The sequence below is a fragment of the Pelodiscus sinensis genome, chromosome 14, assembly GCF_049634645.1.
Source record: "Pelodiscus sinensis isolate JC-2024 chromosome 14, ASM4963464v1, whole genome shotgun sequence".
In the NCBI taxonomy this organism is placed as follows: domain Eukaryota; kingdom Metazoa; phylum Chordata; order Testudines; family Trionychidae; genus Pelodiscus; species Pelodiscus sinensis.
The window spans coordinates 35,700,234-35,714,672 of NC_134724.1; the positions used below are offsets into that span (position 1 = coordinate 35,700,234).

Consider the following 14,439-nt stretch of genomic DNA (forward strand, 5'->3'; position numbering starts at 1 on the left):
CAGAAGTGCAAATACCGAAACCCATACCCCTCCCTCCGTCATACGCATGCGATGGCTAAGCATGCTGTAATCTCACACTCGCACCCCCTCTAGCAGGCAGGCACACACACCAACACACAGACAGGTACAAACACGCGCCCGGAAGCAAGCGTTTACACACAGCCCTCATTCTGCCTGCGCTCCGGAAGGGCAGAGACCTGCCCTGACTGGCCTTTGGGAGAGGCTCAGGGGCCATGCTGCTGGGGTGCCCAGCGCCCTGGGGGCTTGGAGAGCCGGGAGCCAGCATCAGCTTTGTGGGCGCTCAGCCAGTCTGGCTGACCCGGGCCACAGCGGCCGTAGAGTTACAGCCGCTAAGGCAGCTCCTTGCAGAGAGAGGAGCCACATCTGTTAGCTGGAGCGTTCAAAGCCTTTCCTTTCATGTGAGCAATAAATTGTCCCCATGTGCTGGGTTGGGCGGAAGCCAGGAAGGCAGGTCAGGGGCTTAGCTGTGAGCCGGGTGGGGGAAGGGATTCCAGGGCTAAGCAGGCAGGCTCCAGGCCCACCCAGACCCAGCAGTGTTCAGAATCCCTCCCCCTCAGGCATGTCCGGGCAGCTGCTTCGTGCAGGCCTGCCAGCCTCAAAACCAGCGTGAGCATCAAGTCTCTCTGGCAAACGCAAACCACAGCAGAGGCTCAGAGTACACAGATCCCAAGGCCAGAATTACTCTCCCGGCAAAAGAGTACTTCTCTTTTCCAGGCCAAATTGCTCTACTTTCAACTGCCAGCCAGTATTAGACCTTTCGCTGCTGGACCGAAAGCCTATCAGTCAAGCCCTTAACCGTCTCTTTGTTAACTGAAATAGACTGAGCTCCTGGTGTCCTTCACTGTAGGAAGGTTTTCTCAGGCCTTGTCTCCACTTGCCGGAGGATCGACATTGCGCTAATCCATCTTCTGTTGTTTGATTTAGTGGGTCTAGTAAAGACCCACTAAATGGAACACTGAGGATGCCACCGTCGGGGCAGGAGGTCGTGATCACGGACCAGACAGGACACAAGGTCACTCCTGAACTTGAGAGAGGAGCGTGGCCGTTTAACCCTGGCTGCATTCCACAGGCTATGGTTCTGAAGAGCTCCGAGGCAGTCATGGCTTGCAGCGGGGCTGTGACATTCGGCAGAAGGACAGCACCTGGGCCTGGGAGGGCCACCTAATTCCAAACAGACTGGGCTGAGTTACCAGCTGCTGAAAATAGCCATTTCCCATCTGCACGTTGCTCATTACAGCTAGGACTTGGCTTGCCGCCAGCCCCCGAGCTCTGTTAACGCGGTACACACACGCGCCCGCGTGCACACAGGTGTCACCGAGCTGCACGATGCACCGCCAGAGCGCGTCACAACCCTCGTAACTGAGCAACGAGGTCACACGCCACGGAGCAGTTACCAAGCTGGGAACGGAGGCCAGGCCTCTAACAGGGCAGCCCTGTGATCGGCGGCTTAGCTGCCCCGTGTCTCAGGCAGCGTCTGCCAAGTCTGTGTGTGTGGCTGTTAGGGAGGTAAAATCCCATTTAACTGGTTAAATGTCATGTTTAACCAGCTAACAGATTAAAACAGGGATGGGCGCCGGGGGGGGGGGGAAATCTAGCCTGGGTAGCCTGGAGCAGACTCCCCACCCCCCACGGACGGCCTGGAGCAGCCCCCTAACCGTAGGCCGCTCCAGCCCACTTAAGGACCTGGGGATGGGATGGTGAGGGGGGGAGCCCACGCGGGGACTACAACCAGGTAAGAGGGCGACTGATGTAGATGTAACCCAACCCTGTATTGTGCATCTTCCCTCAGTGGCAGAACCTCAGAGGATAACAGTCTACTGCTGCTGCTAGCTACAGGAGCCAGTGCTGAAGGCCCAGCCTTGCCCATGGGAGCAAGAATTATAGCGGCAACTAAGGATGTTAAGTAGCAGGTAACTGACTAATCGTGTACTCGATACAATCTGTATTGAGTACACGATTAATCGATAAAGGGCCACGCTGCGGCTCTGCCGTTTAAGTGTAGTAGCAGCCAGGCACACGGGCACTCTGGCTCCTACTATGTTTAAGCAGCAGAGCTGCAGCAGGGGTAGGTCTAGGACCTGGCACGAGATGGGACTGCTAAGTCCTGGCTGGCGCCAGGTCCCCTGCTATGGCTCTGCCTTTTAAATGTAGTAAGAGCCGCAATTAATGAGAGTTTGTGCCAGGTCCTGGACAGCTGCGCTTCTGCCTCTCCTCCTCCTCCTCCCCTCGCACTGCAGAGATGGTGCTGGGGGAACCGGCTTTAGAGATGGCTCCCCCAGCATCAGCTCCTGCTCCTTTCCCCCCCCCCCCCACGCCTTGCTGTCTCGGATACACCCTAGACTTATCAGGTAGTCGACTACTCAACTAGTCGCTTAGGGTATGTCTACACTACCCCGCTAGTTCGAACTAGCAGGGTAATGTAGGCATACCGCACTTGCAAATGAAGCCCGGGATTTGAATTTCCCGGGCTTCATTTGCATAAGCGGGGAGCCGCCATTTTTAAAACCCCGCTGGTTCGAACCCCGTGCAGCGCGGCTACACGGGGCATGAACTAGGTAGTTCGAACTAGGCAGTTCGAACTAGGCTTCCTAGTTCGAACTACCGTTACTCCTCGTGGAATGAGGAGTAACGGTAGTTCGAACTAGGAAGCCTAGTTCGAACTACCTAGTTCGTGCCCCGTGTAGCCGCGCTGCACGGGGTTCGAACCAGCGGGGTTTTAAAAATGGCGGCGCCCCGCTTATGCAAATGAAGCCCGGGAAACTCAAATCCCGGGCTTCATTTGCAAGTGCGGTATGCCTACATTACCCTCCTAGTTCAAACTAGGAGGGTAGTGTAGACATACCCTTACATCTCTAGCTACAACAGAATTTGTTTTGGCTTTTAAAAAACCCTAGGAAATTGCACACAAACGTCTGTATTAAAAACACTCGGTTAGGAAATGCCAGAATCAAGTTGCCCTTTCTACCGTAATTCAAGAGCCTGGCTTGCATGCATGATGACAGCCTGTAATTACATGATCCCAGACTATTCTCTCCATGGGCCCCCGTCTCACTCGCTGCGCAGGCTGAAGCTGCTCCGTGGGGGCTGTGTCGTGAAGGAGGCCTCACCCGCGAGGACCCCTGCCACGTTTGTGGTAGGAAGGCGGGTTGGTGCGCACAGTGCGGGAGTGCACAAGGAGAAACGATGGCCTCTTGGCTGTGTCAGGTGAGTGCTAATGAGAACTGGATTCCATTCCTGTGTCTGAACTGAGTCCCCGTGTGACACTGGGCCAGGCACTTGCACCAGACTTTTCACAGGTGATCACTAATGTGCAGAACAGGCAGAAGGTCCTTAAAAATGATGGGGGGGGGGGCGACAGGAGCCTGAACCATGGCCCCACTCTCTATGCCCCCTTCTCCCCAAGTCTCCACCCTTACACCACCCCTTCCCCTGAGGCCCTCTGCCTATGCTGCCTCTTCCCCCCAAGATCCTGCCTTCCTTCCTCCTCTCCCCCCCCCAATGTTGCTTCCTCTTATAGCTGTTAAAAGGGGGAGTGGCTCCTTCCCCTCCCCCCTCAACGTTCCCTGTGTGCCGTGTGCTCATGCAGCCAAGGAAGCGAGATTCCAGTGCTGTGCAGCTCACCCGCAGAGCGCTCACAGCTAGGGGTTTTTTTCTGCTGGCGGTGCACATTCACCCACGCCTCAGTGCACATAAACGTTTTATTCCACACATGAACGGAAAAGCCCAGCGGGAGCATTGTCCACGTTCCGGCGCCGCTGGTTGCATGTGCCTCACTTCATGGAACACCTTGGAAGCCTGCAGCGGGACGAGCACGGAGGCTGGAGTCAGGAGGCCCCAAGTTTGAATCCTGCCTCTCACTGGCCTCACGCCTGTGACTTTGCCAACCTGTCCACATTCCCCTTACAAATCCTCCCACGTCTCTGAGGAGCTAATCAGCCTCTGCCTGTACGGAATGAGAAACTGTTCCCGGCCCTCACACACCCAGCCCTCGGCACTCTCCCCCCGAACACCCAGTCACAGAAGACTCCAAATGTAGTGCAAACTCGCACTTGAAGTCCCCTCTGCTGGAGGGAGGACGGACAGACGGGGACGGGGGACACACACACACCCCTCTATTGAGACATTACATCCCTTAACATGGGGGCTGCTTTGATCTTTCACAGACGAGCAGCAGCCCGGCAGAGCTCAGGAGACAATGGACGACAATCCCCCGTCCGCAGGGGGTGCCGGTCACAAAGCAGGGGCCACCTGCCCCATGGCGAGGAGCAGCAGCTTCGTCCCCAGGGCCCCGGACTTCCTGTGCGCTGGACGAGGCCGAGTCACAGACTGTGTCAGAACACCGGTGCACACGGGGGCCAAATGAAGGTTGCCCGGGCAACTGCAAAGCGGGCATTTCCCCTAGTGTCCGAGGGCCGGCCTCGGTGCCCTCCGGGGCCTGCCCGCAGCACTGCTGGGGTGTGAGACGGGAAGAACCCGGGGGGCAGAGCCCCAGCCGGCTCGGCCATGCAGGAGGCATGACACTCCACTGCCTCCTGTCACTGGCAAGAGGCAGGGTTCGGCTCAGCTCCACGTGGGGCTCGGATGCAATCGCCCAGCTCTTCCAAAACCGCCCCACGCTCCTCCGCCGAGCCCAGCCCTGCCGCTACTCGGGGAGCTGCTCAGGCCGGGCGGGACACATGGGCTCAGGGACAGAGCGGGCCTCAGGAGAGCAGTCGGCAGCCGTGCCAGGGCAGTCATCCCCAGGCGGGGACACGGCCGCTGCTCCAAGTTGCCCGCGGCAGGCGGGATCCCTTCGGGCCCGGCCAAGTGGGGAGAGAACCAGGCTCTGGGGGCACACAGGACTCTCCCCCCCATGTAGACAGGACTGAGAAGGTGCCCCCTGCTCTCCACAGAGCCCGCTTGGGTCTCAGGTTTGCCGACAGTGGAGCGTTTATTGGGATTAAGCGGGGGGCGTTCAAAGCTCTTCCAGGCCAGTCCCACATGCAGACGAGCCGCCGGCCCCACAGGATCTGTAACTGGGCTCCTAGGTCAGTGGGGCACTGTGGAAAGGACACCCCCTGCCTGTGCTCTGGTGTATAAACCTGCGGCACCGTGCCCCCAGCCCTGTGAGCCTCGGCCTGCTGTTCTCGGGGCGCAAGAACAGCCCAAGCCAGACATGCCTGAACACTGAATGTGCCTCACGCACACACACGCCCCCGACACAAAAGCACAGCCTCACACCACCGCACACATACACCAGGCCTGCGCACACCCCGTCACCTCCCACGCACACACACAGCAGGCCGCTTTGTGCGCTCGTGATCAATACCTGGGAGTTGAACTAGGACCCATCGGAGCTGCTACAGCTAGAACTGGAGATCAGGCCTCCCTAGCCAGGGCTGTAAGACAAGGGGACCGGCACCGAGGGATTCGTGACACACGTTCACTGGTGCAGGACGTGCACAATCCAACCCAAATGCCAAGGGGCATCTATACTCTAGCACCCAAATGTGCACACACACATGCACAACACAAACACACACTCACGGGTCGTGCACACCACCCAACACACAAACCGATGCAAACACTCGTCTTAACTAACAGGCTCTGGTTAATTGTGAACGTGTGGCTTGTGCAAAGGCCTGGCCGGCAGAGGGAATACACCAGAGCGCCAGGGCTCTCTCCAGCGTGCACTGGCTGCAGAGGGTGCCCGGGCCTGCCGCTGTCTCAAGAGGGGGCGTCGATTCCTACCGGCAGAGGTGAGGTTGCTTGTGGAATCTGAACTGCGCATTTCCTAACTGCCGGCTCTCTCCAGAGGTCTATGCCCGCTCCCGGCAGCGCCTCCCCCCCAGCCCAGCCTTCCTTGGCATGGACAGCGAGGTGGGCAAGCAGAGGGTTAGCGTACAGTACTCACCCCGGAGCACATCCCCAGGTGTTGGATCACCGGGGAACCAGCCAGAGCGCCCTCGGCTCTTCCGAAGCTTCGCCGCCACTTGGGGGTGACCCTTGTCACGATTGGCCTGCGCCCGCAGGGGACCTGCCCTGGCCAGGCAGAAGAGAAGCCGCTGAGCCCCAGCGGCTGTCGCTCCGAGGAGTGTCTCCAGCAGCAGCCTCCCTGAAGCAGCCGCTGGTCCTGCCTGCGCGGTGCAGCATGCTGGGAACGCCCGCTCCGGGCAGGGGGCAGCAGGCACTTTCGCTTTGGGGGCTGAGAACACTCCGGGGAAGGAGGCCGGAGACCGGCTGCTCCACCCAACAGGGCTTCGAGGGCAGGAGGTGGCAAGGCAGCACTGCCTGCCCCACGTCCAAATGCCACGAGCCGGTCACAGGTGGTGCTTGGCTATTAGCCGACGGAGTCACATGGGTACAAGGAAACTGTCCGGAGAGGCTGGCCGGCCGCAGCGCTCCAGGGAAAGGTAGAATGGGGGCGCTGGCCTGGCAGGTCCCTATCACTGGGTCACGGTCATCCCATGGCAGGTCCCACCTAGCGCTCTGTGGTCACCCTGCACACCCAGAGCCAACACCCAGCTGCCCGGGGCCCTGCACAGCTGGGACTCGCCCCGGCTGCCCACCTCTGGCACCCGGCACATGACGAGCGCTGAGGCCCTCGCCCCCCTCCCTCTCAGCATGGCTCCAGGGCCCCTCTGTGAGGGGCTGCACTCAGAGAGGTGACCAGCCAAAAGCCCCAGGCCGGGCAGGGGAGCAATAGGATCAGCTCCCAAGCAAGGGCAGAGGGGCCCGTGTGCTGCACTCCCAGGCCCACGGCAGAGCAGCACCAGAGCCCCAGTGCAGCCGCCAGGGCTTCTGCAGGCGCCAGGGCGTTGGCTACGCCTGCTCGGCGCACGGCCCAGTGTGAGAACTGCCAGCCCCTGGTCTGCAAGGTCGCTCCCCTGCCCTGCCTTGGGGAGCTGCCCCTCCGCCCTGCCTCCGGGGAGCTGCCCCCCTCGCCCTGCCTCCAGGGAGCTGCCCCCTCAGAAATAGGTCTCGTGGGGAGACAGGCCCGGGAAGGCCTCGCTCTCTGAGGGCAGGCGACCCAGTGCTCAGGGGGGTCTCCGAGGCAGCTGTCTCCCTCAGAGCTACCAGCCCTCAAGAAAAACAGGCCAGCCCAGTGCTGGGAGGAGGCGTCAGGACGGCTGGGCACCAACCCCACTTCTGCCAGTGACTCACCGCGTGACTGGGCGCAGCATTTCCCCATTTGTGCCTCAGTTTCCTCCCCTGGGCCACGGAGGGATGGCAGGAACGGCTGCAGCGTGCTTTGAGATCCGCCTTGGGCTGGGCTAGCGACAAGCAGGAGAAACCGGCCCCTCTAAAGCACCACTCCCAGAACCCTTCTCTCAGGGGCCGGCCTCTCCCGGTGGCATCGTGCCCCGGGGCCAGACCCCCCTGCTAGCCCCATAACACCACCTCCGCCCCAGACAGCGCAGTGCAGAGAGCCCGCGCCAGGGCCACGCTGCTGTCAGCACCTCAGCAAGCACCCCAGGGCTGGGAGCAGGGGGGTTCTAAGAGAAACCTCCCCCCGTTACTGGAGCGGGGCCAGCCCCTACCCCACTGCACGGGGACTGTGACACCGAGAGGCGGAACTGAACCTAGGACCTCTGGAGCTTAGCGCACGAGCTAAAAGCCAGCTGGCTCCCAGCTATGGCTCTAGGGCAGATCTCTCTCTAAGTGCAACTCCGTGGGCCAGGGCCCTACACCCAGCCAGTGTGTGGGCCACATGGGAAGGGCGAGGGCCCGCGCCGCGCGGCAGAGAGGAAGCAGCCTGACAGCCCGCCCCACGCCTCCAAGGCCCGGCTGCTCCCACAGGAGCCCAGCGTCCTCCCGGGAATTCTGCTTCCTGCAGGGAGGTGAGGCAGGGCAGGAAGCTGCACCCTGCTCCCAGCCAGGCAGAGTGGGCGAGCGACCGTGTTCCCCAGAAAAGCGTGCGCCGGGCACAGAGAGGCTGCCAGGCCGGTGCTCTGGCCCCACCATGGGAGGCAGACGCCTGAGGACCCAAGTAGCCTCTCCAGACACCTTCCAGCCCAACGTTGATCACGCCTGGCGTGGGAGGGGGGCAGCCCTGTCCTGCCCAGACAACGCCTGGCCCCATGCGCACCCCGACCAGTGACTCTGCCAGCTCCCTCCCATTGTGTTTCACTTGTGCATGGGCTGTGCCCGGGCACCTTGCTGCGTCCGTTATGAATGCAGAAGAATGGTGTGACCCTGGCGCCTTTCGCGACACATTACGCCCTGCCGGAGCCCCAGGGTGGTGGGCATGGCTGTTGGTGATGCACACGCGGCCGTCACTAGTGACACACAGCGTGACTCAGAGCTAGTGACACATGGAGCTCCTGGGATGTTCTGCTCTCCCTCCTCTCTCGGCCCATCCTGCTCGTGGTCCTGGGGGTGGCACAGGGAGCCCCATTCAGGCAGGGCAGGGGCTGCCAACGGGCTCTCCCCAGCCTGCCCACGATGCGCCATCTGCACGGGCTGCCCCTGGAGCTCTGCAGCCCCACACGCAGCCCAGACGCCTCCTCGCACCCCCCGCCGAGCAGGCCTGTGACAGTCGTTAGCAAGCGGCTCGCTCCGTAAGACGTGAAACCAGCCCTGAGCGAGGCCACATGACCCCAAAGCAGCTCGCCAGGCAAACGCCAGGCGTGATCCTTAGCACCACGCTGGCCTCACCCCCCTCACCTGCGCCCGCAGGCCAGCTGATCTGACTCCATCTTCCGGAGCCGCTCCTCTCAGCCTGCTCCCGTCCCTGAACCCAACTCCTGGGGCAAGACCCAAACATCGATCCCACCCCAGGCAAGGAGGATGGCCCAGGGATCAGTGCACTGACATGGGACACCAGAGCCCCGGGTTCGGTTCACAGCTCTGCCACAGACGCCGTTCATGACCTCGGGCAGGTCACTTAGCCGCTCGGGGGGGCTCAGTTCCCACGTGGGAAGTGGGGCCTCTAGGCCTCCCCAGGTAAACACATAAAGGCAGTGAGCAGCCAGTGCTACGGGAACAGGGGCCAAACACCCTCCAGAAACAGCAAGCCCAGAGCCTTCAGCACATCAGGTCCAAGACGGATCCTGCCCACCCAGGACTACAGCCTCCCCAACCTGAGCCCGCCAGCTGAACGGAGGGCAGAGCCCCAGCAGTCCAGGGAGAGGCCAAGACGCTGCACATGGCTCCATACCAAGGCCCCGGTTCCCGCTGGCTCCCCATATCCCACACCCCTGATCTGCCCGTGTCTAACCCACTGAGCCGGGGGTCAGAGCCCAGGGCTGTGTGAGAAGCTGCCGGCCTGGACAAGCCGAGCAAGGGAGTGACCTTTCGGGGGGTTCCTGTAGCTGGTAACACTGCTCCGGAGGCTGGGATCCAGGCAGGCCCCTTCCTCCCAAAGACACAAAGCAATCTCCCGGCTCTCCTCAGCACTGGCCACAGGCTGCGGACCGGGCTCAGCAGCAAGGAGCCGTAGGGGTGCTGCGATCCAACAGCGGCACGGATGCTGTGGGGGGAAACATCACTAAACTGTGCCGCTCCCCCCTCTCCGAAGCCCAGGGACTGTCTCCCTGCGTTGGTAACGGGCAGCCCCAGTTTCCTCCTGTCCCTGCCCCCAGGTGCGATGGGCCCAGAAGTCGCACCGAGAACCCCTCTCCAGCAGCACTTGGGACTCCGAGATTCTCTCGGGGGGCTTCTGGCGCGATATGCAACGGTCCCCAAGAGTCCCGCCCTGGCCAGGGGGCCCAAGAAAGCAGCACTGGCAGCTGTGATTTAAAAAACAGGTGTGTGTGTGGGGGGGGGCTGCATTTCAGGACCCCGTTGGCCAGAACAGCCCCAATTAGAACAGCCCCCAGCCTGCCACACAAACTTCCTAAGTCACCTCAGCCTCAGAGCAGGGGGAAAAGTGGGGCTTTCCACAGGAATGGCGCTCGCCGCTGCTGCTGCCTAGTCAGCACCCCAGCCTGGGAAGGACGGGGTTTCCTTTCCATCCACCCGGCCGGGAGACGTTTCCCCTTCCAGCTGGTGGCCGGGTTCCTCCACGCAGAACGCAGAGGCAGATGGGTTTCGCCTGGTGTATTGCCGGGGACTCAGCTCGCTCCCCGCTCACGCTCTCAGCGGGGGGACCCTGCGTTTTGCAGCTTGCTGGGGCGCCAGGCCAGGGAACCTGGTTCATTTAAATCAAAGTGTCAGGTGTTAATTAAATAGGAAAGGGAAAAATGCAATCAGCAGAGCACCTTTCCTGCATTACTCAGATATTAAATCAAATGCCTCTCACCCTGCATCTCCCCACTCCCAGCGTGTGTGCACGCGCACGCACACACAGCGCACGCACACACAGCGCAGCAATTTGCTGACTGTTTCAGTGATGGTTATGGTAGCAGAAACAGTTAACGATGTTGACAATTCACTCCCCATCTTCAACTCTCAAGAGGCGGCTCCCTGCCTCGGAGCAATTGTGCCAGGCTCTCTGCAAAGTCAGGCAGATGCTACTCAATACACAGCACGTAGGTTACATGCCCAGCCAGGAGTACCAAGGGCCAGCTCCCTGAAAAGAAAGCTCCGATTCAGGCACACAACTGGTGATCCTGGCCGTCTGGGCAACGCGGCAGCCATGCCGTCATGGGATCCAGTCCTGCCCACGCTGCGTCATCACACTCACCACTGCAAATCTGCACTGTTTACAGTTTGATATCGCCTAGCTTCAGCTCCCGGCCTTGTGCTGCCAGATTAAAGAGCCCTTTGCTAGCAAAAGTCTCCTCCCCGCCCAGGTGCTTACAGACCACGCACTAATCACCCTGCTCCTCGACAAGACAGAATGCGCGCTGGTCTCATGCTGGAAGGCAGCTAATTCTGTGCCGAACACGCTCCAATTTTTCAACTCTGTCCGTGATGTGGAGCCCCCAGAACCAGACCTGCTAGTGCCATATACAGAGATGATCTCGTCTCAGCATTCCGCTAACAAATCCACCTCCTTCCCACAGATTCACAGGGGGCGGCCTTGTTCTATCTACAATGACCCCGAAGTCCTTTCCAGGGTCCCCGCTTTCCAGGATACAGTCCCCTAGCCTGCCTTCCTTGGTCCTAGAAGCAGGAGTTTACATTTGGCTGGATTATAATGCATGCTATGTGGCTGTACCCTTCTTTACTAAGCAGTCCTGGTGGCTCTGTCACAGGGACGGGTCCCCTTTGTCATTTACTATCCAACCAATCTTGGGATCTGCACACTTCCCCAGCAGTGATCACTGATAGCGAAACCGAACAGCCCAGGGCCAAGAACAGATCCCTGCAGGGCCCCGTAAGAAACAACCACTCATTGCTGATTGTTCGTTAACAACCAATTAGAGAGATCTATCAATTAGCCACTTTTAGCCCATTTAAAATACACCCTCTGGATTTTGCGGCGTGCTTGTTGAATCCAAATGGCATGCCGCGTGAAATCCAGGCACATGATTACATCAACACAGTTACCTCCATCAACCAGACTTGTCATCTTGTCAAGGGGAGACAGCAAGTGCATTTGACAAAAGCTGTCTCCGGCGAAGCCGTGCAGACTGGATTCCGTTCCAACTGCGGGGGGCTCCCTTCCCTGGCATAGCTGTCCCAGCTTCCCTACACAGGGTTTGAGGTTCTCCTCCCCAGCCTCACGCCCCTTCCCCAGGTCCCGGCCACGTTATTTGCGGTGGCACCCGGAGATGGCTCCGCTCAGGGCTCCTGCTGAGCCCCACGGCACAGAGCAAGGTGAAAATGCTGGAAGCCTCGTCCCCCTGTGTCCGGGCAGTGCCTGCGAGATCAGAGATAGATGAGGCTGCCCTCAGCTGCCTCCTGGTGGGGGGGCAACACACTGCTGGGGAGGCGCATGGAAGGAGGCAGTGAAGAGGGCAGGATACTGACAACATCCTGCCTCACCCCAATCCCTGAGGAACCGGCACGAATGCCACACGGCATAACAGCAGGCAAACTCCCCACCTGTGATAAGCCCGTCCGTCACTATGCGCCTGACATCCCGCCTGCACAGAGCACCCGCGCGCCCGCCTGATGAGGCTCCAACACCACCCTGCCGCACCAGTCACCCGGGGCACGGCACAGACGACGGGGGAGCGTTTGTGCTACCGAGCACGGATTGAAGGCGAAGCAAAGTGGCTCGCTGCGAAGGATATTGCCAACTGAGTGATGCGGGCTGATGTAGGGTGCCCAGGTACCAAGTGTGAAAATGAGGACAGAGGGCAGGGGTAAGAGGCACTCAGATAAGAAAAAGCCCCAAGTAGCAGGATTGTCCCTAGAAAATCGGGACATCTGGTCCCTGAGCACACTGCTGGCAACCCACGGGCAATACAGCGAGGGGGGAAGAGGGATCAGCCCGTGCAAAATCAGAGCGTCGTCTGCTGGGGGCCACAGGCGCAGGGCGATGCTACTTCACCCAGGGCGCTTGCCCTTCCAGGGAATCCACCTGTGTCAGGCACAAGGGGGGTGGCGGCTGCCGGGGCCGCCTCCGCATCACACAGGGAGCTGCTGTTGACATGTCACAGGCAGGTGCTTGCTGCCAGGACAATGGGTGGAAGGCAGGACAGTCAGGGCACATTGTGCTGGGAGCTATCTGGGCACCAGTGCCGCTCCGAAGGAGAGCTCAAACAATGGGAGCAGCGCTGGGCCCGCCCCGGAAAGGCAGCTCTGAGCTTGCCAAAAGGAAACCCACTCTGCCAGGGGAAGCCGCTGGGCCAGGGCAAACAGCAGCCCGAAGAGACAACGTCGCGCCCCTCCGCCACCTTTTCCTCCCCCAGGCAGGGCACCCAGGGGCGGAGGGTGAGACCGATGTGCGGGAGCCAGCACAGCTCAGCAGCCCGCAGCTGGCACAGGCAGCTCTGGCAGCAGCACGTCGTTCCCGGGCAGGCCTACATGGCCCACGCCAAACCAGAAACTGCAGCGGCGCGGCCGGGCAGTGACTCCGGAGTGAAGCCGAGAAGCAGGGGCTGTTGCAATCCCTTCCCCGAGCCACCTCCCGCTCGCTCCTGGAGTCAAGCCGAGCCCACTGGCCCCTCTGCCCCGCTCGCCGGCCAAGTCCCTCTGCGCCGGACCCGCTCCGGCCTGGGCACCAAGCAGCCTGCGCGGCTGAGGTGCCCAGGGGTGAGCTCTGGAGCCCGGCCCCTGCCCGGCCAGCCCCGGCTCCCTGGCACAGCCAGCGGAGCGGCTCGCCCGGCCAGCCCAGCGCGAAGCGGCCAAGTTAGTGGCGGGACCTGGCAGCGGCTGAGCAGGAGCAGCGCGGGGAGAGCGCGCAACACGTGGCCTGGCCCGGGCCCCCGGCCCCCTCCGCGCAGCGGTCGGGCCGGGTCCCGGGGGTGGCCGGCCGGGGGCTCCGAGCCAGCGGGGCTCTCACCTGCTCCGGGGCGGGCTCCTCGGGCTTCTCCGCCGCGTCCACCTTGATGAGCCGGTGCTTGGGCGAGCCGTAGCGGGCGTCTGGCGCGGCGCCCCCCGGGCCGGCCCCCGTGTAGGGGTCCTCGAAGTCCCGCTCCCGCTGCAGCTTGTAGGCGGCCAGGATGTCGGGCTGGGCCGCGGCGGGGGCGCCCCCCGGCGGCGGGGGCGGCTGGGGCAGGCCCGCCCGGTAGTCGGGCTTGGGCGGCGCGGGCGGCGCGGGCTTGGCGCTGCGGAAGCTCAGGTGCTCCCGGAGCCAGCGGGCCATGCTGCCCACGCACTGCGGGGCCCCCCCGGGCCCGGGCCCGGCGCGCTCCGAGCCGCCCGCGGCTCCGCTCAGCAGCATCGGGACGGGCGGACTGAGAGCGCCGAGGCGGCGGCGGCGCCCGGAGCCCGGCGCCGGCCGGGGAGGGGGAGCGGGTGAGGCGGCCAAGGGGAGGCGGCCAGTGCCACCTGCCGGAGCCGCGGCGCCTGCTGCACCGACCTGCGCTGCGCCCTGGCACCCCGCGCCGCGCGGCACTCCCTGCGCTGCGCCCCGCTCCCAGCGCCCCCCGGGCCTCCTGCCTTCACACCCCCCGCGCCCCCCCCCCCCCCCGCTGCCTGCGCTGCGCCCCGCTCCCAGCGCCCCCCGGGCCTCCTGCCTTCACACCCCCTGCGCCCCCCCCCCCCGCTGCCTGCGCTGCGCCCCGCTCCCAGCGCCCCCCGGGCCTCCTGCCTTCACACCCCCTGCGCCCCCCCCCCCCGCTGCCTGCGCTGCGCCCCGCTCCCAGCGCCCCCCGGGCCTCCTGCCTTCACACCCCCTGCGCCCCCCCCCCCCCCGCTGCCTGCGCTGCGCCCCGCTCCCAGCGCCCCCCGGGCCTCCTGCCTTCACACCCCCTGCGCCCCCCCCCCCCCCGCTGCCTGCGCTGCGCCCCGCTCCCAGCGCCCCCCGGGCCTCCTGCCTTCACACCCCCTGCGCCCCCCCCCCCCGCTGCCTGCGCTGCGCCCCGCTCCCAGCGCCCCCCGGGCCTCCTGCCTTCACACCCCCTGCACCCCCCCCGGGCCTCCTGCCTTCACACCCCCTGC

The 14,439-nt window shown here is 62.7% G+C and overlaps 1 protein-coding gene across 1 annotated transcript in view; it reads right to left on the minus strand.

Annotated features, from left to right (window-relative positions):
- The window catches only part of SHF (Src homology 2 domain containing F), a 36,272-nt gene extending 22,473 nt beyond the window's left edge, over nt 1-13,799 (minus strand). Inside the window, exon 1 of the mRNA XM_075897458.1 lies at nt 13,340-13,799. Coding sequence (XP_075753573.1) covers nt 13,340-13,720 — 381 coding nt within the window. The 5' untranslated portion in view covers nt 13,721-13,799. The remainder of the gene's footprint in view (nt 1-13,339) is intronic.
- Between the last annotated feature and the right edge of the window lie 640 nt (nt 13,800-14,439).